Genomic DNA, 27799 nt, shown 5'->3' with positions numbered 1-27799 from the left:
CTTTCTCTTTTCATATTGACAATACTTTTTTTATACAAAAGGAAAAAAAAGTGAGGATGACTTTACACAAATTGGAGTTTGTCTTGTATCATTTCAATTTCAAAATTTGTAAATAAATCATATGAGAGATCTTCTTAATTCAAGCCTAAGATAGCATCCCTTCTAAATATTAGACCAATCGGTTTCTTATCATTATTAAATATTAGACTATCAATAAAGAAGTTATTGAATTAAAATTGATGTAATAAGTAAGCAAACCAACTATTAAAAAAAATATAATGGCTACATCATAATAGAAGAGACAAAGGGATTAATTGATATTGTAGTAATGCCTCCTCACAACTTATTTTTCTTGCAAAAGGATTATCTATGTATGAAAATAGAAGAAAAGAGAAATTTATATATGTGTAAAATATATATATTCATTTTAATAGTGGAAAATTTAATAAAGTTGAATGAGGTATGTACAAGATTGTTTTTTTAATTTTCAGTCATTCCAGAAAAACGTTACTGTGAGTCACGTTTTAGCTGTAAAACGTGCCTCAGAGTAACGAATTATAAAACGTTACTGACAATAACGTTTTATGTCTGTTTACTCTGTCAGATTTTTGTCTTTTTGTTATTCAATTTTTTTGAATAAAATATAACCTAAAACGTTACTGTAAACAACGTTTATACTAGTTTTGTAAAAATTTTAAAAAATGTATTATTTTAGTAAATTGATTTTTATAATAGCTTGCTTTGGTCAAAAATTCTACTTTTTTGCATTCACTCGTGAAGTTCTAGTTAGGTGAATTTTTAATATCTATCAATCAAACCAAGCTATCCCAAAATTCAAATTCTCCCACTAACCAAGTAGTTTAGTACGGAAGAAAATATTTTTTAGTTTTTTTCACAGAGATTTTTAAAAATATTAATCCTTGAAAATGACATGTCATATTGATTGTGCATGTTCTTCATCCTCAACACATGTCTTCCTTGTGAAATTAAATATGGCATGTGAATATGTGTTCTCTCGATAAAACAAGATAATATATATATATATATATATATATATTAAAGGGAAAAAAATTGAAATATATTAATCAGCTAATAATAGGACTTTTTATTTTGTTCCTTACCTTTTTTTATTGTACACTTTTCCACTTTCAATATAATATTTTAATTTATTTAATTGAAGTTGACATGAATTCCACAATTGTCTTGCAATTCTCACTCAAACTTTACATTCTCTCTCCTTTTGGTTTCATTTTTTCAGCCTTAACATCAAGCTTGGGCCCCACGATTCACATGTCAAAAAATGGGTGGAGCCTCACACAACTTTGGTTGGTTGGGCCTCTACCATAATAAAATTTTTCGAATTAACATACCTTAATTCTTCACGAATACTTAAATATTTTTCCTATGCACATTTTCCCTCCATCTTGTTTAGAATAACCCGCCAGAAAAACTGGGACCTGAGAAATTGGAAAAAGTGATGGCGGCATTGAGGTGTTTGGAGTGTGATTACCCTTTAATTGACTCCGATTTCCGCAATTTCTGTGCTTCTCACAACATTATTTCAGGTTTCCTTTTCTCTATGCTCTTATTTATACCAACAACAATTTCTCCATTTGTTCTACCATGTTATCTTTCATTCCAATACTGATATTATTTTGGGAAAATTTTCCTGTAGACTACAACTTTTATGTCACTTAACCCTAAGAGATAAACAACTGATTTTGTTAACTTATGCAGCTGCTACACCAGTTTCAACTTTACCTGAGAAGTGATAGTACTTTCATATAGAGGGAAGCTCATTTTAGATCGAAATTTTATGCTTTTGATATGGTGAACATGTATCATAAGTATATTCTGGGTTATCCTCTCTCTTTGTTGATCTATATTTTGGTTTGATTGTGTGAGAAGAGATGACAAATTTGGTGCATGTCACGGGTTTGAACCCTATCACAGATAAAAGCCTAGTAATTAAATGGAGAAGGGTAGATGAGTGAATCAATTATCCACCAGGTTTCGAACTGTGCACCAACCGGCCCTCGAGAATTTCTTGGTTGTCAAGAAAATAACAAAAATGTCTCGGAGTTTGGTTGTTGTTGTTGGGAATTTAAGGTTGATTCGACACCTCCCACCCAACTCCATTTTCCTGTATAAGCTTTTTAAAAGAATTTGATCCCAAAATAGACTGTTTACTGAATCTTTTGAAATAATGCTAGCGCTAACAATTGAATTGTACTCCATTCTTTCAAAATTTAGTGTCCCAGTTGGTTTGGATACGACTATTAAGGTAAAAGTTAAAGTTTTACTATGGATCCAGAAGTGGAGATAAAGTTGTCTTATTAAATTTTTTGATGTTGTTTAGAATAAAATTGGGTTCTAAAGCATCTTTTAAATAAAAGAACTAAAAGTGTTAAGAATTGCGGTGGAAAAGTGTTCCTGACGGGCAGGACATAATCCTAGGATACCCTCAAATAGAAAGTAAGAAAGTTAATTTGGAACATAGGATTATGGATAAAATTCAATATATGTGTTGTAGTCATATTATTTTTGTTTTTCTGTTTTTGCAGTTGAAGATTTTCTCCTGCATGATCTTTATGTGTTAGTGATTTCAACCGAACAGCATCATAATTCTGAGAGATTGAAGGAGGTTCGATCTGCCACATATGTAGTTTTCATATATCTGTTCTTTGGTATTCCTATAATGATCTGTACATTCATTTTACTCGTAAAATAGGGAATCACTCAGGTTCTGACTATCATTAACAAGCAGCATCAACCATGGGTAGATGGTCAGGAGTTGTTGGATGATGCTTTACAGAATAAGCACTTCTTACCTACTGGATGCAGAAGGTAACAATGCTTGAACGCCCGATGCTTTTATATCTTCCTTGACAGTAAATGACTGATGAATAAGACCACTCTGGATCAGCATAGATACATTTCTTCATGGTGGATTAAGAGAGGGATATCTAACGGAGCTAGTTGGCACATCATCCTCTGGTAAAACACAAGTAAGAGTGCATTGATAATTCTAGTTTTATTTCTTGACATGGAGATTGTGCTGATTCCTGATGTTTGTTTCTTAAAGTTAGAAAAATCTTCTGACTATTGAAAAATCTTCTGACCGTTGAATTGTGAAGCATGTTTCATCTTTGAAGCCTCTTTTGGCTCTCAATTCTGTTGCTGATTCAAGATTATATTATTGTCCAGATTTGCTTACAAGCTGCTTCAGCTGTTGCAAAAAGCTGGGGCAAAATCGTTTTCGTGGACTCTGGAAATTCTTTCTCTCCAAAACGTGTTGCTCAAATTGTCACTCAAACATCAGATCTTTCTGCCTATGAGGTCAAAACTTTTCTAGACTTCTGATTAACCTAATTTATATATGTTTTCATTGTCTAGATTTACCAATGAAACAGATTTGTAGATCCTTCCATTGTGTGACCTTCCTTACCTGATTTTGTTATTTATTGCCGGCGAAGATAGACTGCAATTCAGTTTGCTGTTTCACAAATCTTTATGTGATTGGAATACCAATAGTATCCAATGAAAGTTAGGGTGGCATGGAAACTTCTGGTTAAGATTACTAGATATTTTCTGTGTATAACTGCACATTCTCTATCTTGGACATTGTTCGCCAGTCGAATCCTTTCTCCCTCTTTTGTAATTCAACGTAGTTGATCTTCTTCATGATAATAACTACTCCAGCTCTGTCATAAAACATGTTTTTATGTTGTTTGATACAAAATAACTAGCACCGATCCATCTGATTATTCTTTATGATTCATAATTCCTTTTGAACAAATTTGAATAGGAGAACCATGCTGCAAGAAGTATCTTCTTGGAAGAATATCTGCAGTGCTAATTAACAAAAGAAAATAAAGTCAGCAGTCGATAATTTGATTTTCTTCTTTTCTACTACTGAAATGTGAATCAATCTATCTGTTGTTACAATCTATTGTTCCTTGTACCTCGATTATCATGTTGTTTAGTTGTGGTTCTGTTCTGTTACTGTCTGCTGTTGTTGTTACTTTTTTTGTTACTACCTGTTATTTCTTGTACTTCCGTTACTTCTTGTTGGGACTGCTTTGGATTGTTTTCTTGAGCCAAGGGTCTATCGGAAACAGTCTCTCTACCTCTTAGGTAGGGGTAAGGTTTGCGTACACTCTACCCTCCCCAGACCACACTTTGTGGGACTACACTGGGTATGTTGTTGTTATGTTGACATGTGAATCACAAGGTCTGGCTTGCGTAGATTCATTTGCCAATAGGATTTTCACTTCTCTTAGTAGGTCAGATAGAGTATGCTTTCTCAAATTCAGTTACATATGCTGCATTGCATATCTACCGGGAAGTTGTTTTTGATCAGGATATGCATGCCACAAATTTTATGTACGTCACTGAAGATGTACTGTGTATGTTATCATTTGTCCACATGAATAATATGGCTGCTGAGATTATCATGCAAGTTTTTGTACCCAACTTTTCAACGCCATCTTCTCTTTCTCAGGTGGACAAGTCGCTTCAACAAGTAATGAAAAACATAGTATGTTTCTCAGTGTTTGACATTTTTACACTGTTTGAAGTGCTTCATCAGCTAAAGAACAATCTCAGATCTCAGGTTTTTGGAAATACAACTCTAGTTTCTCTACTCTCATCGCCTTGTTCCTAGATTAGGTACATGTCCTTGGGGCACTCACTTATGAGGGTATGATATGCAGAAAGATGAGCACATAAGAATGCTTATCATCGACTCAATATCATCACTCATTGCACCAATTCTTGGAGGTTGTGCGCATGGTAATTTCTCACTGTAGGATGAACTGATTATTTCATTAATTTTAGATTGTTTCTTATATTTTACTTTCTTAAGCAATTTAAGAATTAACTTGTAGTTTGCATTTATTCTAGGAAGTTTTTTGTTTTTCATTTCTTTAAATGTAGCTTCTTGGTAAACGAGAACCCTGATTGGGTTAGATTCTTTTTCTTCTAGTATCCCTAATAGTTTGGCTTGAGGCTTAGTTGTTGATGTATGCTCTCAAGACACATTATTTTTTTTTGTGTGTGTAAGTTCTCTTTCTTCAATTTTCTTCTGTTAAATAGTATCCACATGTCAAAATAAAACAACCTTCTTGACAACTAATACTCGACATAACAACTAAAGGGATTGTTCCTTCTTTGTGAAACAGGACATGCTTTAATGCTTTCAGCGGGATTTTTACTAAAACGATTGGCACATGAACATGATATCTCCATTTTGGTATGTTTGGCAGTATCATAACATTAACATGTTCTCTTTGTTTCAGCGTTCTTAATTCTCTTTTCTATTATCTTTAATATCTTCGTTTCAGTGTTCTTCATTCTCTTTGCTATTACTTTGATATCTGTTATCTTCATAACATGAGCTATTTTATCTGATAAGGAGAGGATCTGTGATTCTGTGTATTATTATTAAGCACATAAGCTAGAGATATGAACTTGTCAAATTGTAATGTAATTACCATCAGCTCTATCAGTTAGGTTCTTAAAAAAAAAGGATCCACAGTTCGTTTTGGACTCAACAAGTAAATTTCAGGTTTAATACACAAGATCCCATATCAAACCGTGAAAACAACCTTTTGCAGAAATATAGGATAAGGTTGCATGCAATAGACTCTTATAGTCTGGCCCTTCCCCTAACCTCACGCATAGCAGGAGCTTTAGTGCACTGAGCTGCCATTACACATGATCCCATATTGTCCACCCGAACTTTCCTCAATAAGTAATGGAGTATTCTAGTTCTACTTTCACTATAGGCTTTCTTGATATCCTATTTGTGAACCCAGTGACGGAGCCGTGATTTTTACTAATGAGATTCAAAATATAAAGAAGTAAACAAACGAAGAAGCTAAGGGGATTCAACATCTATCATAAAAATTAATTTTGATCTTGTATATACCGTGTAATTTTCCTATAGCTCCGCCCCTGTGTAGACCTTGTTATAATATTTACCCTTCTGTGCTAGGTCACGAATCACATGGTGGCTGGTGAGAGAGGTACTTCCAAGCCAGCACTTGGAGAGAGTTGGAGAAGCATCCCGCATGTTAGGCTTCTGCTATCCAAAGACCACATTAGTAATATCAGCAGCATATCAGTACTTAGACACCCACACATGGTATGTTTCTTACGAGAACAACTCTCTTGTTTCAACTCGGTTCTCAACACCTTATCATACTTCATTTCACTAATCATCAACCATAACACCTGACTCTACGACATCAATTCTTAATTTTCGATTTTGGTTTTATAAAGCTATAACGAAACACCATTACCATGTCATGAATAATAATACATCTAATAGTGAATGTTTCATCCAGGCTACTGGAGATAGAGTGGAGTTCGAGTTACAATGACATCAGGCTTTATAATGCCTGAAATTTTTATCAAAAGTGTCAACTTGATGCCGCTGCATCGTGGGAGAAATGTCAACTAAGGTTGCTGTTGGAGAAAAAAAACTAACTGTTTGCAAGTGCAGTAATGAGTTATAAGTTTTCTCAACTATTGATTTATTCACGGTTATACTTTTTGGGACACCTATTCCTTGAAAAAGATTATAATTGTTGCTATATTTCTATGGTATAATATCTAAATAAGGTTGAAAGCATATTCATAATTTGAATGATAAACTTATAAGAAAAGTAGAGTATGAGATAGAGCTACTATGAGTGGTAGGATAAAAGATAAAATATAATCATTAAATAATAAATAAAGATAAAATGAGAATAAAATATTAAAGTAACGACTTGATTATACCAAATCAATCGTTACATAAAATGAGTTTTTTTTTCATGATTTCCTAACGATGAATTTAAATGCAATAAAATTTAAGTAATATTTGAAACAAAGGTTGTATTAACAATACAATACAATAGGTAACAACCATCCAAACAAGGTGGAAGTGAAGAGTGTACATTAACTAGCTCAGCCAAGGAATGAAGCAAATTTATCAGTTCAAGTAGATTTGGAACTCCATGATCAATTCAAGAGTTAAACCAGCTACCATAACTCTTTCAACACTCATTATTCACAATCTTGCACAATTCAGAATCCCAATTTTCCAATCCCAACCATACCACAGTCATCATCGTACTCACAGACACACTTCAAAATCTTCACCTGAGCCTCATAAGCCCACAAGAAACCTTCTTCGCAAACCAATACCACTCCTTGCAGATCTCAAACAAATCCAAGATCCTGATGAAGCTATTTCACTCTTCCATGATTACCAACAAATGGGGTTCAAACATGACTACCCAACTTATTCTTGTCTTGTTTATAAGCTCGCAAAGTCTCGAAATTTTGAAGCTGTTGAATCCCTTCTTGGGTATCTCCAAACTCATTATATTCGATGTAAAGAAACACTTTTTATTGGGTTAATTCAACATTATGGGAAAGCCCAGTTAGTTGATAAAGCTGTTGAGCTTTTTCACAAAATGGGGTCGTTTAATTGTTCGCGTAGTGTGCAGTCTTTTAATGCAATTTTGAATGTGTTTGTTGATAATGGGCGTTCTGAATCTGCTAATGAGATGTTAAGGAGTTGTTCGAAGATGGGTATCTGGTTAAATTCTGTTTCGTTTAACATTATTATCAAGATGTGGCTGGAGAAGGGTGATTGGGAAATGGCTCGCCAGCTGTTTGATGAAATGCTTGAAAGAGAGGTTGAGCCAACTGTGGTTACTTACAATTGTCAAATTGGGTTTTTGTGTAAGAAGGGGGATGTTGAAGGTGCTAAAAGTCTGTTTCAGGATATGGTTAAAAAGGGAAAGAAGGCAAATGCAGTTTCTTATGCTTTGCTGATGGAAGGTTTATGTTCTTTAGGGAGGTATAAGGAGGCTAAGAAGTTGATGTTTGATATGGAATACCAAGGATGTAAGCTGAAAATAGTCAATTATGGTGTTTTGATGACTGATCTTTTGAAACGAGGTGAAATTGGTGAGGCAAACAGTTTACTTGTGGAGATGAAAAAAAGGCGCGTTAAGCCTGACATTGTGATCTATAACATGTTAATTAATTATTTTTGTAAGGAAGGTAAAACCGCTGAGGCGTATAGGATGTTAGTTGATATGCAAATTGCAGGCTGCTATCCTATTGCAATTACATACAGAATGGTGGTTGATGGATTTTGTAAAACGGGAGAATTTGAGGAAGGTTTGAAAGTTTTGAATGCAATGTTGATGAGCAGGCATTTTCCACGTATGGAAACAGTAAGGTGTTTGATTCTTGGTCTGCTTGATAAAGGGAAGGTTGAAGATGCTTGCTTTGTTTTGGAGGAGATGGAGAAGAGGAAGAAAAAGTTCAATTTTGATTCATGGGAAGTCATTGTCAAGGATTCTTGCACTAGTGATAGGAGTGTAAGCCAGCTGTTAGATGAGCTTGTACTTTAGCCATTCGATTTAGATCTATTACTATGTCAAATCTCAGAAATAGATAACCGCATAAGACAGTGACATGATTCTTGTCTTGGTTTATAGAGTTGGGCATGCTTAAAATGGAAACAATTTGGCTTCTCAATAGCTGATTAAACGTTTTGTGGACACTGAAAATGAAATCTCTCAATGTATTATGTTAATTTTTTTGGTGATATCATCTTGCTTTCCCGTTTAATAATTTGAAACAGAAAAGGTGCTTTCTTTGTTTCAATCTAACCATCTGATATTTGGTAATTATTGTACTGACTAATCCAAGTTTGTGCAGCATAGAGTCCATTTAAGGATAATTTCAAGAAGGGTTTTTCTGCTTGGAACAAAGAAGGTACTTTCAATAGAAGCTTTTCTCCTCTGAAATAATCTTTTAAGAACTTGTTTGTTACCCAGTTCGGTATTTTGCTTGCAGTTTTAGTCATTATTTTGTTTTTCTGCTTATGCTCTCTTCTGCGTGATCGTTATGTATTTGTGATTTCAACTGAACAACATAATTTTGAGAGATTGAAGGAGGTTTAATCTGCCAAATATGTAGTTCTCATATATATGTGTTTAGGTATTCTGATAATGAACTACATTTCCAACTAAACCTACAGCCCAACTGAAAAGAAGAGGACAACACAAACGATCAATCAAAAAGCAAAAGAAGATAAACAAGAAAGGAAAGGCTACTACTACTAAGGTGCAGAATGAGAGAGAATTACATGTAATATTGTTCTAGAGGGAAAAGAATCAACACTCTTGGCAGTCCAATAGTGAAAGAAGGAACACATTCTATAACAAATATGACAAATCAAGAGGAAGATTAAAACGAACCAAGCACTGCAGCCAATACTACTGTCAAAGTAGGATGAATCCAAAGAGAACAACATATCAAAAGGATACAATCTGCAGAAAATCTTCACTCAAGCACTTCGTATAAGGAGCATAGAATGAACAAGTTGTTACCTGCAAGATCAGTGTTAGATGGACTAATGGAGAAACTCGTGTTTAGTATTAATAGTGTAAACAAAGACAAAACACAACTTGAGAATGTCATTGTAGGATTCCTTGAGGGATGTTACTACTTCTTCCAACATACCCTAGTCTTTAATCGATGACTTTAATGTAATCACTGATGGTACAGAAAATAGGTGTCCTTCGACAATGCATATACAAGATTACAAGTTTCCCTTTCATAAATTATATGGTAGACTGATGTTTGTTGGATGTTGTGTTTTCTGGTTCCCCTTTCACATGGTGTAGTGAAAGGACATCAAAATACATTATATGAGAAAGGCTGGATGGAGTGTTACTTAACCATGAATAGTTGAATTTCTTCCCAAAAACTTAGGTAAGTCATGTGAATAGAACACGGTCTGATCATTCCCCTATGTTACTCACCCTAGAGGTACAACATATCAAAAGGCAAAGACAAGTTTCTCACTCTATGGATTGAACAACCTGATTTTTCAAATGTTGTGAGGAATACATGACAACAGGAGGTTCAAGATAATCCTTTATGGTCGTTTTGTTTAAGAATGCGGAGATGATACAACATCTGAAATTGAAATTCTCCTTTTGGAGTCAAAAGTCTGGCTTCAGATAGGCAACTAAGGAAGACCTAAGCACCAAGTTCTTTCACTCATTAGTTAATAGAAGGAGAAGGAGATTGACACTAGACTTGAGGACTTCAATATTAAGTTTTATTAGGTCTGTTAGGATATAATTGAAGGGGACATTGATTAATAAAGCCTGTTAATATTGCTATCTCTCACATACACATGTCTTGTTCTTCTTCCCAAGCTCAAAACTTTACGCTACTATGTCGGACTTGAGGCCAATCAGTTCAAGAAATGTGTTTTTCAAAAGAGTTTTCAAACTTCTGAACAGCAGATTAATCTCACTGGTAACAAATTAATCGCTCATAATCAATCAGGTTTGATAAAGGTTAGGTCCATAAGTAAAAATATTATGTTGGCCCATGAGTTGGTAGATAATATTTTCAAGTTTAATATGGGGGAGAGGAGAACATTGGGTTCAAATTAGACATTTCTAAAGCTTACGACAAGGTGTGCTGGTTGTTTTTGTGTCACTCTTAGAGCCTTTGAATTTGACGAAAGATGGATACATATCATGATATGATAATTGATATCAAATATCTGCTATTCAATCAAACATAAATTGATTTAGGATTGACTTTATAACTCATCAAGAAGGCTGATACAGGGTAATTCCTTCTCAGTTCTCACCCTCTTTGTTTGTTAAATGTGCAGAATTATTGTCCAGATTGTTGAGCCAATTACCTCAGAATACTGATTTCATTTCATATGTTGCAAATGAAAAGGCACCAGTGATGTTATAAGCTGACGGTACAGTTTTTATATACGAGATAAACGATGCAGTGTTTCTGGACAAATGCTTAACAAGGAGAAGTCTTCATTCTTGGTAGCACCATATATATATAAGAAGGAAGAAGATTTACTTCCTCAATAATATGCTCAACAAAACTACCAACGGAGTTTAAGGATGGTATAAGGGTGTGTTCGGTATGGAGGAAAACATTTTCTAGAAAACAAGTGATTTCCTACTTATTTTTTTGTGTTCAGCATGCAAGTAAAAAGTATTATCTGAAGAGGATTTGTATATATCTAAGACAAAACTATGAGGATAGGGTGGGGTAGAGAGGAGATAATGCGACTTGTTTTCCTCTACTTTCATTAAGAAAGTCATTTTTCTTATTTTTTAAAAATTTGTAATTATAAATATTTTCTTATAAAAGAAATATGAAGATATGTGATTTTTCAATATAGTGCCTTAGGATATTGCGATATCTTGTTTATGAATTGTGTTTTGCTCATTTGGTAAAGATTGTATATAAATTGGAGAAATTTTGATAATTTTCACAACTTGTGGGATTTTCATATTTATCAGGCACAACATAAGAAATCCAAATTACATGTTTAAATAAAACGTCAACTTCAAATAAATCTAAATTTAAATTGATTTCTATCTTTCTGCGATACTTTTCCATATCACCCTTAAAACCAGAAGTACCGGCTTAAAAAACACAATCATAGGAAAGAAGGGACCAACACGAAATATGGATTAAAACCAAGGACCAGTATGCAATTTGGAGAAATGCAGTGTCTCTTTGACTTAGACACAGCGCTGCTCTCTGAAACTCAGATGGCAAAAGGGTTGCAGCTATTCGTGAACAGTACACACTCTCTCTCTCTCTCTCTCTCTCTCTGGATTTATGTCTGGTGGGGTTCTTATTGAAACCCTAATACTGATGCATTTGATTTTTTTGTTTGTTAAACAGGATTGTCGTTTTATACTACGAGTGAACAGTTGAAGAAGATATTTTCACCTTTTGGCGTTGTTACAGAAGGTTAATTCGCATTTCTTCATTGTTGTTTTCCTGAAATTTTTAATTGAAAGATGATTTAATCCACTTTATGTGATTGCTTTGTAACTCTCTACAAAGATGATGTGATTTTTTTTTTGGATGACTCTGGTTTCGATTAGGGTAGTAGGTTGCAGGTAGTAGAGTGTGGTGGTGATTATCCTTACTTATTAGTAGTCGAAGTATAACTCTTGTAGCTTCTTGTTCCTCGATTTCTATTACTAATTGTTGTTGTTTTTTTGTACTTCGGTTATTGTATTTCTTTTGTATAGTTTCTGTGTTGGAAGCTTTGTTATGCTTTTTATAGTATTTTGGCATGACTTTTTCATTTCTGTTATTTCCTTTTTCTGAAATGCTTTTGTCTGTGTCTATTCGGAATAACCTCTCTATCTCTAGGTAGGGGTAGGGGTAAGGTCTGTGTGCACCTACCTTCCTCATACCACACTTTGTGAGATTACGTTGGGTATATTGTTGTTTTTGATGACCGTGGTGTCCGGGTTAGTTTTCGTGCACTTCGACTAATTCCATGAGTACCAGATAACTTTGTCCACTAAAATTGGGACTGGTGGGAAGAAATCACCAAATGTTTTTTTGTTTTTTGTTGGGATTTCGATCTCAACTCATACACTTCATGATGAATTTCGTTAAAGTGGGTCTGCAAGTAGTTTAGTATTAAGGCTTAGTTAATTTGATTGATTGATATGGATTTATTAATTGGGTGAGCAGCAAGGCTTGTTAAAGATCCAAGAACGCAAAGGCCTAAAGGTTTTGGATTTGTTACCTTTGAGTCAGAAGCAGATGCCCAGAGTGCATTGAATTCCTTGAACGGAAGGGTAATACCTCAGCTTTCTAAATGTGTATGCTTGGTTATGTGTGTTATCTGTATATTGAGTTAATGGAACGTGCTTAATAGTGATACGGATCAACAATGGTGGATGTACTTTGTATATAAAACTTTGGATAATATATAAGTTTTTACTAAATCTGTACCTATTGCTAGAAAGGGGACAAAGAGTTATCGTTATAGTGCTATCCCACATTTTAAACTAGGCATGCCTCTACCTATTGACAATTCTTAAACCGCCATCTGTTTAAAATAAATTATTTATCAATCATCACGGGTTAAAGTAAACAGATATCTAATTCCAACACTTCACTGCAAAACTGTAAGCTTAAGATGCATTTCAAGCTGAATCGTTTCAGCTTGATGTTTGACTCTGTGATCTATAATCAACCTGCATCTACTGGTGCATTCGTTGGTTGTAAAGACTTTGAAATATGATAATGATCCTGCAAATGCTTTCGGTTGGAGTCAGGATAATTATTGCTGAAAAGGGACCAATGATCAGGGTGGAAAATGTAAGTTGGGGGATATTCATAAGCTTATAACAAAACTTGTAAAGAATATAACCATCTTAGAACAACTAACTTTCACTGGAAAGAAAGATCTAGGTTCTTGGAAGTTACTGGTTTACATAGAGACATTGTGTTAGCTGTAGGAACTAGGAACTGCATCTCATTATGAATGCTTATTATTGTTGTTTGTTTTGGTTCCTATTTTATTTATCTTTTAATTGAGCTATGTGCTACCTTTGTTGAATTAATTGGCTCATAAACTCTTTAGTGGAAATGAAGACTGGGAAGTCTCTTGTTGTCCCAAGTTTTCCTTCTGGTTTTGCTGACAAATATAGTAGAGACGAATCTCTTGATGTTCACTGGTCGAGATGTTATATTGCTTTAAGTAGTGGTAGTCATTGAGTTACTGATAAGAAACTGGGAATTTTTTAGGATAGACTAAGTGCCTGTTTGGATTGGCTTAAAAAAAGTAGCTTTTAAGTCAAAAATAAAAAGTCAAACTGAAAAGTCAAAAAATAAAAAGTAAGGGGAGACCTACTTTTGGTTTTTGACTTATTTTAAGTCATTTTTTACCTTGCCAAACACTTCGTAACTTATTTTAAGTCATTTTTGTCTTATTTTAAGTTATTTTTTATATTTGTCAAACACTCTTAAAAGTAAAAAACTGACTTAAAAGTAGGTTTGGCCAACTTTTAAGCCAATCCAAACACCCTCTAAAGCTGTTATCTAATTTCTCAAATTCTAGGAAAACATGACTTAAAAATGGATGGTTGTGTTCTGGAGAAGAGAATTTTTTAAACCGGTAATAAACAAAACAAGAAAAAGAAGAAAGTATACTTGTATGCATAAAATATGTCAGTTGAAGAACAAAACTATGATATCAAACTCCAAACTGAGGAACTGTCTGCTTCCCCTCTATTAAGCCACTACCTCCACCCACCCCCCGTGGTCTCTACCTTTCCTGACTTTGATCTAATATTGGTACCTAATTGCCACATCTATCACTGTCCATTCTCTCACTACAATGATTTTTTTATTTTTTGTGTGTTTTTGGTGTTATTTTGGCATAATGGACATTACGTCATTCAAGACGGAAGTACCTAAACATTGTGTGCACAGATAAAAAAGATTGTTATAATTTGCAATAAACACGAGAAGTGCCAAGCAGACAGAGAAATAGAGATGAGAGAAAGCACAACTGAGAGTAGTAGAAATGTTATATCAATAATGTGAATATGTTAAGTGGCATTATCTTTTGCAGAAAGCTTCTTTTACTTTCGGGGGGAAATTTGTTTCCCAGCTTTATAAAATGCATCTATTTTCATTTCCTCCTGGTGCAATATCTTACATTGACTGTCCGAGTTTTGTTGATTCCCATTTACTTTGTCTATTTCTGTTCTGTCATTGAAATGATCTACCGACTGCAGATTGTTGATGGAAGACTGATTTTTGTGGAAGTTGCTGAGACTACAGAAGCTGTTGAAAACAAAACATCCCAAAAATAAATTTCTCGTAATTCAGTGTACACATTGCTATTTCATATTCCAGATAATGGGTGAATTTTTGGCCATTTCTCAGTCCTCCATAGTGTTGCCTAACTTTCGAGTCCAAGCTTGGAGTCAAAGGCAGCTTTTCATTGCTCATAGTCAGCCATTGAGGTCACTTCATTCATCTCTTCATACCTTGACTACCTCTCGCACAGTGTATCCAGGCTTGTCTGCTGGATCGAAGCATTTCTCTTTGGGGGTCAGAGCCAGTGTTGTCTCTGCTGACTCTACAATGCCAACTACCTTTACTGTTGATCCAGCTGGGCCAGGAATCGATATTCTGCCAGAGGCAGGTGGTGGTGGTGGAAGTGATTCTGGGGGTACAAATGATGACAGTGGGGGTAGGGGAGATGGTGGTGGAAATAATAATGATGGTGGCAATGAGGGGGGTTCAGATGAAGGTGAGGATCATAACAGTAAAAAGAAAATGGCCCTCTCTATGTCCCAAAAATTGACATTGGGATATGCTTTCTTGGTTGGAGCTGGTGGTTTTATGGGTTATCTTAAGAGTGGCAGCACAAAATCCCTGATTGCAGGTGGAGTTTCTGCCTCCCTCCTGTACGCTGTTTATACTATGCTTCCAACACAACCTGTTTTGGCATCAGCAATTGGTTTCGGCCTCTCAGCTGGACTTCTTGGAGTAATGGGATCTCGTTTTCTGAAATCAAAGAAGGTTTTTCCAGCTGGTGTTGTCTCCTTTGTGTCTTTTATTATGACTGGTGGTTATTTGCATGGAATATTGCGCAGTGCGCATTAGATTCCCTAAAATGAGCCAAGTATTTGTCAACACAGATAATCATTAGTATCTACTCTCTTCTGTGGATTTTAGTTTTGATATCTGTTTGAATTTGGATTTTGTCAAGTTTTCTAAGTTGTTGAGCTGCTAGAACTCTCTAGTAAAACACTTTTATTGTATCAAGGGCACCTTTGTTTACCCTCTTTCTCCGTAGTGAATTCATTCTGTTTTTGGAGAAGTTTTCCTCTATTATTGATGTTTATATGTGATTTACCACATTAGTAGTAATATGATCTAGTAAAATATCGTAGCTTCTCTATTGTCTCCATCACAAAACTCCTCTCTTTCTGTTCAACGATGTGGACATGATATTATTGTTTTTTTTTAAAAAAAAATCCATCCTAATTATTTTCTTGTGAAGGATTGGGATTCCAAGAACCGTTTCTTTCATGTTAAGAGTAACAATGGTGTCTACACCAAGAACTCTTCCTCAATCACTTGTTCAACTTATTCGATTACAAAACCTCCCTCATCCTATTGGCATCTTTGATTTGGTCATCCACATCAAAGAGTTCTTAGTCAAATGACATCCACCCATAATTTTATGTAGTGATTGTCAACATGACAAGTCACCGTGTTTATATTAATCTAGCAACTCAGCATCAAGAACCTTACTAATTAGTTGATCATTATAATTTGTGTGTTCTTAATTACCAGGTATACAATTTGATCAAAAAAATGCTTCAAGTATGAAAACTTGATTGAACTAGGCAACTAGAATTTACCTAGGAGGTGCATTTTCCTCTATGAAACAGTCGTATCTAGATGTGCAACACCAATCAATGCTTAAAATGAATGAAGTTAATTACTTTTTCATATGCCCCAATAAGAAATCATAAGTAGTGTTCAATCTGATACGCCCAATGGACAAGATCTGACATCTTAATTGGTGAATGAACATGGCTCTCAATTGTAGAGAGAATCAAAACATCATTTTTTCACTTTATTGATGCTGTGATTCCTTCAACATCTAGAAAAAGCATATCATTTCAGGAACAAAAGCAACAGACATAAACAAAGAAATGAGGAAAGGAAATTGTAAAGTCGAAACAAGGGGTTTCATTGATTGATGATTGAGGAAAAAAAAACTAACAGTAGTTCCAACTAATTCCATTTAATATCCATCAAGGATAATCATCAGCTTCTAACAACAAAATTACATACACAGAAGATCCAAAAAAAAAAAAAAAAAAAACCCATAAAGAATCTAAGCCTTCTTGGGAGATTTGGTAGCTTTGGATGGAGATTTAGGGACCTTTTCACCTCCCGTCTTCTTTGGCAACAAAATTGGGTTGATGTTAGGAAGAACACCACCATGTGCAATTGTTACACCAGCAAGAAGTTTCCCAAGCTCTTCATCATTCCTCACAGCCAAAAGCAAGTGCCTTGGGATGATTCTGTTCTTCTTGTTATCACGAGCAGCATTTCCAGCCAACTCCAACACCTATAAATCAAACAAAATCAAAACTTGTGAGATACCCAACATGAATTTCAACCTATAAGAGAATTTCAACACAAAAATAAGAACAACCAATCAAAAAATTGAAACCCTAGATCCTAATTGAACCAAATTAGCAAATCATAAATGGAGGGAAGGAAGGGAAATTTACTTCAGCAGCCAAATATTCAAGAACGGCGGCCAAGTAAACGGGAGCACCAGAACCAACACGTTGAGCGTATCGGCCTTTTTTCAAAAACCTTCCGATTCTTCCAACGGGGAACTGAAGACCGGCCTTTACAGACCGGGAAACAGGCTTCTTCTTTGGGCCTCCTCCCCTCCTGCCGGCGGCACCCTTCTTCACTTTTCCGGTGGACTCCATTTCAGCAACTGCTTCTTTATTTTGTTTGATTTGAAAGAGATAATTGATTGTCGGAGAGATAATGAATTGGGTAAGAATCTGCGGATGGTTTTTATAGAGATCTTTGGTTGTCATTTGGTTTTTCGGATGCTTGTTTACAGCCGTTGGATTGATCTTTAATCCGACGGTGTACATTCAATATGTCTCGATCTGCGTCATTTCAAATGGACCAATAAGAAGCGGAGTCTGTGAATTTGAATGTTGTTTAAGGTTAAAACCATTTCTCCCGCCTGAAATATTTTGCCCTTTGGCGAAAAATTTCGAATCTATAGAATATCAGGGGTCGTTTGGTAGAATATATAAGAATAATGCTAAATATAGTGTATTAGTAATGTTTGTATTGACAATGCATGTTTTAGTTATGCTTGTATTAATTATACATATATTATTTTTATGCATTAAAAATAACTTGCATTACATAAAAAAATTAATTTACTAAGACCCCCTCCACTATTATGATACTCCCTCCGTCCCTATTTACTTGTCCATATTTCCTTTTTTAGTTGTCCCTATTTAGTTGTCCATTTTGACAAATCAAGAAAGGACAACAAATTTTTTCCTATTATACCCTTATTTACACTTCTTGAAAATTGTAAAAGTGTATGTTGTTTCCCTCCAATTTATTTCACTTGAATTCAAATAAGTGGTTGTAATTTTGAAGTGAAAAGTTGTCATAAGGGTAAAATTGTAACTTCACTGTGCTAATCATTGTTGCCTTAATCTGTGTGTCATTTCTAAAGTGGACAACTAAAAAGGGACGGAGGGAGTAGAAAAGATGTAAAAAAGGATTTGAGAGGTAAATGGATCTTTAATTGAGTCAATGCATGTATTAGTAATGCATACATTAATATACAATAGAGTGTACAACTAATGTAAATATGCAAGCATTAGTTACACATAGGTTAGAAAAGAGTACCAAACAAGGTATTAGTAATACACAAGGCTAATGCATGCGTTATTTTTCCTAATACATTTTACCAAACGACCCCTTAAAGTTTAATTCTTTTAAATTGCATTAATAATATAAAATTGCTCGTCATCAAAAGAAGGAGCCGAGAAAATTTGGTTGTTGCGATGCAGGTTTAGGACAATAACACTTGTATTTCGAGATTTCATTTAATCCAACTAGCGCTAACCGTTTACGCACAACAACAGCTAAACCGTGTAGATATTAAGGAGAGTCGTTAATGTTAGTTGTCGTCTATCCATAAAGACCTTCATTACCCCTACAATGATGATCATCTGATTTTCACTTCAATACTAAAAACTACTTCCTCCGTCCATTTTTTATCGTCATAGTTTCCTCTTTTAGAGTCAAATAATAAGAATTTTGACAAACATTTTACGATGTATTTTTTCATCATATTGGTATGCAAAAATTTGCAATTTATAATACTTTTCTTATAGTTTTTGAATATCTAATTTTTTTTTGTTTAAAATATCAAATTAATGTAATCAAATTTAACTTTGAAAATTATTTAAATTGACTTTTGAAAAAGTAAATATTACTTATTTGGAGTACACACAACCCTTCGCGCCAACATTTATTGATCGACTCTGGAAATGGAGTAAGAATTTTTCATTTTTTGTTATTTCATCTCTCATTTATTGTTTGTTGGTTAATTTATTATTTTACTGCTTCATTGACACTATCAAGGAATTAATATTGTCTAGATTAAGTACGACATACTTAAAAATTCAACTGATTTTTATTATAAATAGGTTTTAAGCTAAATAGTGACCACATGATTGCTTGCTACTACTCGATTCTGTAGGACTCCCACCCCTCCCTCGAGGACTGAACTAACACAGTCCATATTACTTCTGCTTGAGCTTGTTGTTGTTTCATTGTTTACCAAGGGGTTATTTGGTTGGGAACAAATTATCGCAGAATTAGTTATTTTGGGATTAGCTATCCTGTGATAACTTATCCACCATGTATATGGAATAACTTATTCCATCACTATGATATAAATGGTGGGAAAAGTTATTCCAAAATGGCAACCAAACAAGACACAAAATTTTTATTCCATTATTTATTTTTATCCCTCACACCAAACGAGCCCTAAGTATTACATTAGTCCGAGCTTGCTCAGGTATATATGCTGGTGACCTCATTTCCAATTTCTGCTTTTTCTTCAGTTGTACTGAAGATCTATATATACTCATTGTTGCTAATTCATCTAACCCTCTTGAGTCAACTGATTCCGCAGTTTTCCTCCCTACTTCCCTTCATGTTTTGTGCTTCCCTTGTCATTATCACCTTCTGAGTGGGTATATTACCTATGGTGGGCGCAGGTTATGCTAACGTGCACGAGAGAGAAAGCATCCCAAAATAATTCTTGCTACTCCCAAACATTTATTATCCCATCATTTAGTAATTTTATACCATATTGGAGTGAGATATACATCACTCCGCCTAAAATAGAACACTTAATTATCTCCATTACGGGTGGGTGTTTGATTTTCAAATTTCGGGTTCGGTAATGATAAAAGTAAATACCAAATATCAAATTTTTAAATGTTGGCTCGATAATTAAATTTCGATTTGATATCCATATTGAAGTTGTAGCCAACAAAGTTAATATTATTTCTCAATCAAACACTAATAAATGTCCTGCAAATGCTTACAGTTGCTGAAAAGGGACCAATGATGAAGGAGTTTGGGGGCCATTCATAGGCTTATAACAAAAAAAAAAAAACTTGCAAAGAATATAAGAACAACTAACTTTCACTGGATCTAGGTTCTTGGAAGTTGGAAGTTACATATATATATATATATATATATATATATATTGCTTTAGCTGTAGGAACTGCATCTGCTTATTATTGTTGCTTGTTTTTGGTTGCTCCTATTTTAATTGATTTGTTGAATTAATTGGCTCATCAACTCTTTAGTGGAAATGAAGACTTGCAAGTCTCTTGTTGTCCCAAGTTTTCCTTCTCGTGGTCTCTACCTTTCCTCACTTTGATCTACTATTTATTGCCACATCTATCACTACAGTGATTTTTTTGGAGTTATAATGGACATTACGTACGGAAGTATCTAAACATTGTGTTACTATAATTTGCAATAAACACGACAAGTGCCAAGCATACAGAGAAATAGAGATGAGGGAAAGCACAGCTGAGAGTAGTAGAAATGTTATACTATCAATAATGTGAATATGTTATGTGGCATTATCTTTTACTTTGCCATCTTTATAATTAAAGTGCATCCTCCTGCTGAAATATCTTACATCGACTGTCCTGTCCGAGTCTTGTTGATTCCCATTTACTTTGTCTATTTCTCTTCTGTCATTGAAATCATGATCTACCGACTGCAGATTGTTGATGGAAGTTGCTGAGACTACAGAAGCTGCTGAAAACAAAACATCCCGAAAATAAGTTTCCCATAATTCAGTGTACACATTGTTATTTCATATTCCAGATAATGGGTGAATTTTTGGCCATTTCTCAGTCCTCCATAGTGTTACCTAACTTTAGAGTCCAAGCTTGGAGTCAAAGGCAGCTTTTCATTGCTCAGAGTCAGCCATTGAGGTGATCACTTCATTCGTCTCTTCATACCTTGAATACCCCTTGCACAGTGTATCCAGGCTTGTCTGCTGGATCGAAGCATTTCTCTTTGGGGGTCAGAGCCAGTGTTGTCTCTGCTGACTCTACAATGCCAACTACCTTTACTGTTGATCCAGCTGGGCCAGGAATCGATATTCTGCCAGAGGCAGGTGGTGGTGGTGGAGGTGATTCTGGGGGTACAAATGGCGGTAGGGGAGATAATGGTGGAAATAATAATGAGGGGGGTTCAGATGAAGGTGAGGATCATAACAGTAAAAAGAAAATGGCCCTCTCTATGTCCCAGAAATTGACATTGGGATATGCTTTCTTGGTTGGAGCTGGTGGTTTTATGGGTTATATTAAGAGTGGCAGCACAAAATCCCTGATTGCAGGTGGAGTTTCTGCCTCCCTCCTGTACGCTGTTTATACTATGCTTCCAACACAACCTGTTTTGGCATCAGGAATTGGTTTCGTCCTCTCAGCTGGACTTCTTGGAGTAATGGGGTCTCATTTTCTGAAATCAAAGAAGGTTTTTCCAGCTGGTGTTGTCTCCTTTGTGTCTTTTGTTATGACTGGTGGTTATTTTTGCTCATTAGATCCCCTAAAATGAGCTAAGTATTTGTCAACACAGATAACCATTAGTATCTACTCTCTTCTGTGGATTTTAGTTTTGATATCTGTTTGAATTTGGATTTTGTCAAGTTTTCTAAGCAGTTGGGCTGCTACAACTCTCTAGTAAAACACTAATATTGTATCAAGGGCACCTTCGTTTACCCTCTTTCTCCGTAGTGAATCCATTCTGTTTTTGGAGAAGTTTTCCTCTATTATTGCTGTTTCTATGTGATTTCCATATTAGTAATATTATCTAGCAATAACATAGTTTCTTATTCTTCAATATTATATAGTACAGTACTTGTTATAATAGCTTATTTTGTCCTTCTCCTTCACTTCAAACGCTCAAGTTTTTAATCTCCATATGCAATTGCAGAACCTCAAACAAGACGCTCTCAGTATTACAACAATACCTTAGAAAGGTGAAACTTCTTTCAGATGAACTAGTTGTTGCGGGATGGACCTTGAACATATCTGATTTTAATATCTATATGTTCCAAGTACTAAGACCCGATTATAAGGACATTACGTTGTTCGCATAACCTGAACCAATATCTTATTCAGAACTCCTAAGTTTGTTATTGATCCATGACTTTGTTCATTGTCTGGACATCAAGAACTCTTCCTCAATCACTCGTTTAACTTATTCGATCACAAAAGCTCCCTCATCCTACTGGCATCATCCACATCAAAGAGTTCTTAGTCAAATATCATCCACTCATAATTTTAATGTGACAAGTCACCGTGTCTATGTTAATCTAGCAATTAAGCATCAAGAACCGTTGGTTATTGTAATTTGTGTGTTTTTATTACTGGGTTAACAAATTGATTGAAAAATGCTTCAACTTAGGTGCCTATCCGATTGAACTTGCCAACTAGAATTTACCTAAGAAATGCAGTTTCCTCTATTAAACACTAGTATCTAGACTAGATTGCAACACCAAGCTATGCTTAAAATGAATGAAGTTAATTTCTTTTTCATATGCCCCAATAAGAAATCATTAGCTTTCAATGGCCAAGATCTGACATCAGAAAAGTCAAAAACCAAACAAACACCATGATAAAAGGCAAATGAACATGGCTCTTAATTGTAGAGAGAACCAAAGTATCATTTTTTTTCCACTTTATTGTGATTCCTTCAACATTAACAACATCTAGAAAAAGGCAACAGACAAAAACAAAGAAATGAGGAAATGCAATTGTAAAGAAACAAGGGGTTTCATTGATTGATAATTGAGAAAAAAACTAACAAAGATCTAACAGTAGTTCCAACTAATTCCATTTTAATATCCATCAAGGACAATCAACAGCTTCTAACGACAGAATTACATACACAGAAGATCCAAAAAAACAACACCCTAATAGAATCTAAGCCTTCTTAGGAGATTTGGTAGCTTTGGATGGAGATTTAGGGGCCTTTTCACCTCCAGTCTTCTTTGGCAACAAAATTGGGTTTATGTTTGGAAGAACACCACCATGTGCAATTGTTACACCAGCAAGAAGTTTCCCAAGCTCTTCATCATTCCTCACAGCCAAAAGCAAGTGCCTTGGGATGATTCTGTTCTTTTTGTTGTCACGAGCAGCATTTCCAGCCAACTCCAACACCTATAAAATCAAACAAAATCAAAACTTGTGAGATACCCAACATGAATTTCAACCTATAAGAGAATTTCAACACAAAAATAAGAACAACCAATCAAAAAATTGAAACCCTAGATCCTAATTGGACCAAATTAGCAAATCATAAATGGAGGGAAGGAAGGGAAATTTACTTCAGCAGCCAAATATTCAAGAACAGCCGCCAAGTAAACGGGAGCACCAGAACCAACACGTTGAGCGTATCGGCCTTTTTTCAAAAACCTTCCGATTCTTCCAACGGGGAACTGAAGACCGGCCTTTACAGACCGGGAAACAGGCTTCTTCTTTGGGCCTCCTCCCCTCCTGCCGGCGGCACCCTTCTTCACTTTTCCGGTAGACTCCATTTCAAGAATAGCTTCTTTATTTTCTTTGAAAGAGATAATTGATTGTCGGAGAGATGATAACTGGTAAGAATCTGCGGATGGTTTTTATAGAGATCTTTGGTTGTCATTTGGTTTTTCGGATGCTTGTTTACAGCCGTTGGATTGATCTTTAATCCGACGGTGTACATTTAAAATGTCTCGATCCGTGTCATTTCAAATGGACCAATAGGAAGCAGACTGTGTGAATTGAGTGTTGTTTAAGGTTAAAAAGCCTTTCTCCCGCCTGAAATATTTTGCCCTTTTCGAATTTATAGAATACCTTAAGTTTAATTCTTTTAAATTGCATTAATAATATAAAATTGTTCGTCATCAAAAGAAGGGACGAGAAAATTTGGTTGTTTCGATGTAGGTTTAGGATAATAACACTTGTATTTCGAGATCCAGAGGTTTTGTTTAATTTAATTAGTGCTAACAATTTTCGCACAACAATAGTTAAACCGTGTAGATATTAAAGAGAGTAATTAATGTCGGTTGTCGTATATCCATAAAGACCTTTATTACTCCTACAATAATGAATTGATGATCATCTCATTTTCACTTCATTACTAAAAACTATTTCTTTCGTCCACTTTTAATTGTCATAATTTTTTTTTAGACGCAAATGATAAAAACTTTAACCAACATTTTACGATGTATTTTTTCATCATATTAGTATGCAAAAAAAATTGCAATTTATTGTACTTTTCGTATAGTTTTTGCAATTAATTATAGTCATTTCTTTATTATATTTTCCAAGACATTGTATTTATTACTATATTCAATGAGTGATATAATAAAATTATTCTTCTATTTATAGTTTTTTAAGAAACATGCAAAATGAATACTAGTGAACAAGTATTGTTGGAGAGAGGAAGTTTATTAAATGTTTTTTGAGAAATGATGCGCAATATTTAAAATATTAATGTCTTTAATGTTAAAGATACAATTGTTAATTTTAGTTTTAAATTTCTAAAGTGATGGAGTACATGTGAAATGGTTTCGATAATTACATGAACATCCATTTTCTTTTGGGGTTATTGTTTTGTATTACATAAAAAAAATAGAGGGTTACTTCTCAAGACATAAATTGCTGAGATCAATCCTTTACGAAGAAAGAGCTGAGAACACAAGCTACAGCTTCAATAGAAGATTGCTGCATATTATGCTCCTGCTTACTAAACAGAGGAGAAATAGTAAGTTGAAGACCGATCTCATTGTCATTGTCATTTGAGTGTGTAGATGGACCTGAATAGAGAACAAAGAGCCGATCTCAACTTGTTTGGGATTCGTGAATTGTTGATAATCGAGACAAGAAATCCTTTCTGCCATCTGCTTTAATATATGGAGTCAACTTGCTCTGTATTGCCACAAGGAACAAAGACAATGTAAGAGGTAAAATATAAATGCGCACAAGAACCAACTATAGGCGCAGCACAAGAAAAGAATGATAAATGTGTGGTTGGTTTTGGAGACTTGTATTGGAGTTAATCATGTGGATAGATCATACGGAAGTATAAATAAAACAACTATCATGCAAATGCCTAAGCTTTGTTTGGCTGCAGAAAAGGAGAAAATTGAGTAAAATGTGGAGTTAGTGAGTAAACATTTCCTTTGTTAAAAAAGTAATACTAAGACTTAATTCTTTTTACTTCAATTAACTTCCCTTTATTAACTTCAACTGTCTTTAGTCTATGGAGTATTGGAAGTGTTCAAGAGGCATTGAATTGGAACTTTTTTGGTATTAGCACACTAACAATTTATTCCACTGTTTGGCCCCTTGAATGTTGTTGCACTAACAAAGTTATCATGCAAAATGGAAGTTAGTGAAGAATCGAAATTGTGCCACTTGTGACAAGATTTTCCATGAAGTGAGGTACATAACTTCAGTGTTGGATGCTTACTGTGCTGAGTGGTTAATGTGATGGCTTCAGTTTGAAATCCTTAAGAGTTCCCTCTCTGGTTTAGTGCCCTTAGTACTTGATTAAATGACTAATATGCTGACAACTATTAGCACTCACTCGGCTAATTGGATGATCGGTCAACTCATTGCAAGTGATTCAGTGTCAATTGATGTAAAAGAATTCCGCAATAGCTTAATCTCATGTTTTAGTACTTGTTTGATTTAAATCTTCAGTTGAGTTGTTCATTTGGTTTTGTCCTCTCTTTTGATATTGTTTAACGTAGTTATATGATATAACTGGATTATGGATGTGGGATTAGTTTCCATTCAATGTGTTCTAATCATATTTCATTTGTGTTAAAACAGTGGTCAAGCAAGAGGTGGTGGTTTTGGGAGGTCACGGGGTGGCAGAGGACATGGTCATGGATTTCGAGGAGGCAACAGAGGATGGGGAAGAGGAGGTCGTGGAGAAAAGGTATCTGCAGAAGATCTAGATGCTGATTTGATGAAATATCATACAGAAGCAATGCAGACGAACTGATGGGTCTGGTAGTAATGTTTGCCTCTATATCCAGTGCTTAGTGGAGCCACACCACAGACTCTCTGTACTTTAACCTTTCCTTTTCTAGTTGCAAGAAAGAAAGTACTTGTAGGAAAATTTCAGCCATTCCTGTATGGGTATTATGCTTATTTAATTTTTCCATCGCTTTGGATTTGTGACTTAGATGGAATGATGTAATCTACTGTACTCTTTAATTTATGTAAGAGATGTATGATTATAGTGGAAATGCTAATCCTTATCCCATACAACGACAAGGCTTTGCCGATGGTGGCAGGCACCAGCTGAAGGTGGTGATCTGTGTCCTGAAGTCAATAATGCGGGAGTCAATCGTGAGGTAGGTTTTGTCACTCTATTCTTTGCCCCCTGGTTTCACAATTGCAGTCTTTGTGCAATTAGCTTTACTCTAAGCTTCTATCTAGTTTTATCCAATGTTTGTAATAAGCTTTAAAAAGTTGACTTAGGAAACAGGTAATGGGATCATTATTGAGTGACTAAGTTGAATCATCTGAATGAATTATGTCTTGTTTCAATATATGGGAGGAGTAAGCTGAATGCTGGTGTTGCGGGGATCACAGATTGCTCATTGTGCTGATTCTCGCAGAGAAAGAGGCTTCATCCTCATTCTGTGAACATGACGTTTGACTGAAGTGACACACTGCATTTTTACAGCTTTACAAAGCTTGTGCCTTGTACTGTAGAATTGCTTGGGTTTGTTTATTGATTATGTGCTTTTGAGTCTTAAATGCCGCTTCCCGAAGTGGCTTGAATTTTCTTTAAGTGTAGAGCTTCATACGGCTTGCATATTAAGCTATTTCTAATTCAAGTTCAGTGATTAAATCCTTGGCACTGAACAGAAAAAATGATTAAAATAGGTACAAATAAGGAATCCTAATAAGCGATTGGTCCAGAATCTATATAAACTAAGAACCTGTTTCTTTACTTTTGTGTAAATTCTCAAGTTTTTACTTGCGATAGAGCTTCAGTCCTAATTCTCTCCAACGTGAGTTCAGGCAATCTCAAAATAATGTAAAAAAATTCTAATAGAAAAAAAGTATGCATCTCTCCTAAAGTAAAGCCCTTCGGATAGAATGTGATGATTTTAACCTTGTGAATTAAAAAGAATTATTCAACTCTCATCACTGAGAAGGTTATCAAATTGATGGCTGTATTAAGTTACCTTTAGATTGGAGTAGCAACTGTGTCCAGAGCTTTACTGGTATGGGATGCAAGTATTTGAATGGATTCCTTCTATTTCGAGATGGTCTTTAATGATTGTCCCCCCAATAGGTGACTTTTTAATTTTTGCCTCTGTTTTCAATTTAATGAAAATATGTAGGCCAAAGTATCATTAACTAATGATCTAATTTTGCAAGACAAATTCAGAACTTTTGCTTTGTCTAACAACAGTTGTTTAGGAATATGCCTCTATCCACATAAGTCTGTAGGAACTAAATTTGTGCTTTGCGAATATATTTTTTTCGATGTCAAGAATTAAAAACAACCGCAAAAAAGGTAAGATTTGTTTTGCTTGAAGGAGCTGAGTGATTGAACATAATCAATTTGAAGATCCAGAACCAATCTGCTATCAACAAACTCCTATGGGCTCTCAGTGAAGAGAAAATAGATAACTTGGGTTCACACCTACTCACAATGGAAGCATCGTTGGATGATAAGGAAAATTTTCAATATGAGAATATTGGGACGATGGTACTCAGTTGATCAAGCATGGGAAGTTTCATATTAAAGAGGTTTACATGATCTAGCCAAAAAG

The 27799-nt window shown here is 35.0% G+C and overlaps 5 protein-coding genes and 1 pseudogene across 9 annotated transcripts; 5 read left to right on the top strand and 1 right to left on the bottom strand.

Moving 5' to 3' along the window:
* Positions 1 to 1441: 1441 nt before the first annotated feature.
* LOC125843854 (DNA repair protein RAD51 homolog 4) lies at positions 1442 to 6548 on the top strand. Of its 2 annotated transcripts, none has more exons than XM_049523069.1 (10): positions 1442 to 1565; positions 2565 to 2644; positions 2744 to 2847; positions 2927 to 3008; positions 3208 to 3339; positions 4505 to 4615; positions 4716 to 4794; positions 5184 to 5254; positions 5999 to 6148; positions 6351 to 6548. In XM_049523069.1, the coding sequence occupies exons 1-10, from the start codon at positions 1478 to 1480 to the stop codon at positions 6384 to 6386; spliced, it is 933 nt and encodes a 310-aa protein (XP_049379026.1). In that variant the 5' UTR covers positions 1442 to 1477; the 3' UTR covers positions 6387 to 6548. The 2 variants fall into 2 exon arrangements, with proteins under 2 accessions (XP_049379026.1, XP_049379025.1); XM_049523068.1 differs by having other exon boundaries at positions 2732 to 2847; positions 6351 to 6541.
* Positions 6549 to 6956: 408 nt separating this feature from the next.
* Positions 6957 to 11157, top strand: LOC125846129 (pentatricopeptide repeat-containing protein At1g07740, mitochondrial). Of its 3 annotated transcripts, none has more exons than XM_049525576.1 (3): positions 6957 to 8384; positions 8728 to 8784; positions 10709 to 11157. In XM_049525576.1, the coding sequence occupies exons 1-3, from the start codon at positions 7005 to 7007 to the stop codon at positions 10727 to 10729; spliced, it is 1458 nt and encodes a 485-aa protein (XP_049381533.1). In that variant the 5' UTR covers positions 6957 to 7004; the 3' UTR covers positions 10730 to 11157. The 3 variants fall into 3 exon arrangements, with proteins under 3 accessions (XP_049381533.1, XP_049381534.1, XP_049381532.1); XM_049525577.1 differs by lacking the exon at positions 10709 to 11157 and adding an exon at positions 9050 to 9568; XM_049525575.1 differs by lacking the exon at positions 10709 to 11157 and having other exon boundaries at positions 8728 to 8958.
* A 406-nt stretch (positions 11158 to 11563) lies between these two features.
* Positions 11564 to 15539, top strand: LOC125846132 (uncharacterized). Its single transcript, XM_049525581.1, has 4 exons — positions 11564 to 11652; positions 11758 to 11826; positions 12568 to 12674; positions 14625 to 15539. The coding sequence occupies exons 1-4, from the start codon at positions 11574 to 11576 to the stop codon at positions 14700 to 14702; spliced, it is 333 nt and encodes a 110-aa protein (XP_049381538.1). The 5' UTR covers positions 11564 to 11573; the 3' UTR covers positions 14703 to 15539.
* LOC125846130 (protein FATTY ACID EXPORT 2, chloroplastic-like) lies at positions 14749 to 15718 on the top strand. Its single transcript, XM_049525578.1, has one exon. It carries the CDS (start codon positions 14749 to 14751, stop codon positions 15499 to 15501), a length of 753 nt encoding a protein of 250 aa, XP_049381535.1. The 3' UTR covers positions 15502 to 15718.
* Positions 15719 to 16579: 861 nt separating this feature from the next.
* Positions 16580 to 23608, bottom strand: LOC125846131 (histone H2A). 2 transcript variants are annotated; one of them, XM_049525580.1, is made up of 3 exons: positions 23339 to 23608; positions 22991 to 23171; positions 16580 to 16803 (listed from the first exon to the last, which is right to left on the bottom strand). In XM_049525580.1, exons 1-3 carry the CDS (start codon positions 23546 to 23548, stop codon positions 16748 to 16750), a joined length of 447 nt encoding a protein of 148 aa, XP_049381537.1. In that variant the 5' UTR covers positions 23549 to 23608; the 3' UTR covers positions 16580 to 16747. The 2 variants fall into 2 exon arrangements, with proteins under 2 accessions (XP_049381537.1, XP_049381536.1); XM_049525579.1 differs by lacking the exons at positions 22991 to 23171; positions 23339 to 23608 and adding an exon at positions 17151 to 17421 and having other exon boundaries at positions 16580 to 16984.
* Positions 20740 to 21564, top strand: LOC125843640 (protein FATTY ACID EXPORT 2, chloroplastic-like; annotated as a pseudogene).
* Positions 23609 to 27799: the final 4191 nt, after the last annotated feature.

The sequence above is a fragment of the Solanum stenotomum genome, chromosome 11 (assembly GCF_019186545.1).
Source record: "Solanum stenotomum isolate F172 chromosome 11, ASM1918654v1, whole genome shotgun sequence".
Classification (NCBI taxonomy): domain Eukaryota; kingdom Viridiplantae; phylum Streptophyta; class Magnoliopsida; order Solanales; family Solanaceae; genus Solanum; species Solanum stenotomum.
Note: the sequence above shows the minus strand (reverse complement) of the source record. Positions and strands in the feature narration are given on the sequence as shown.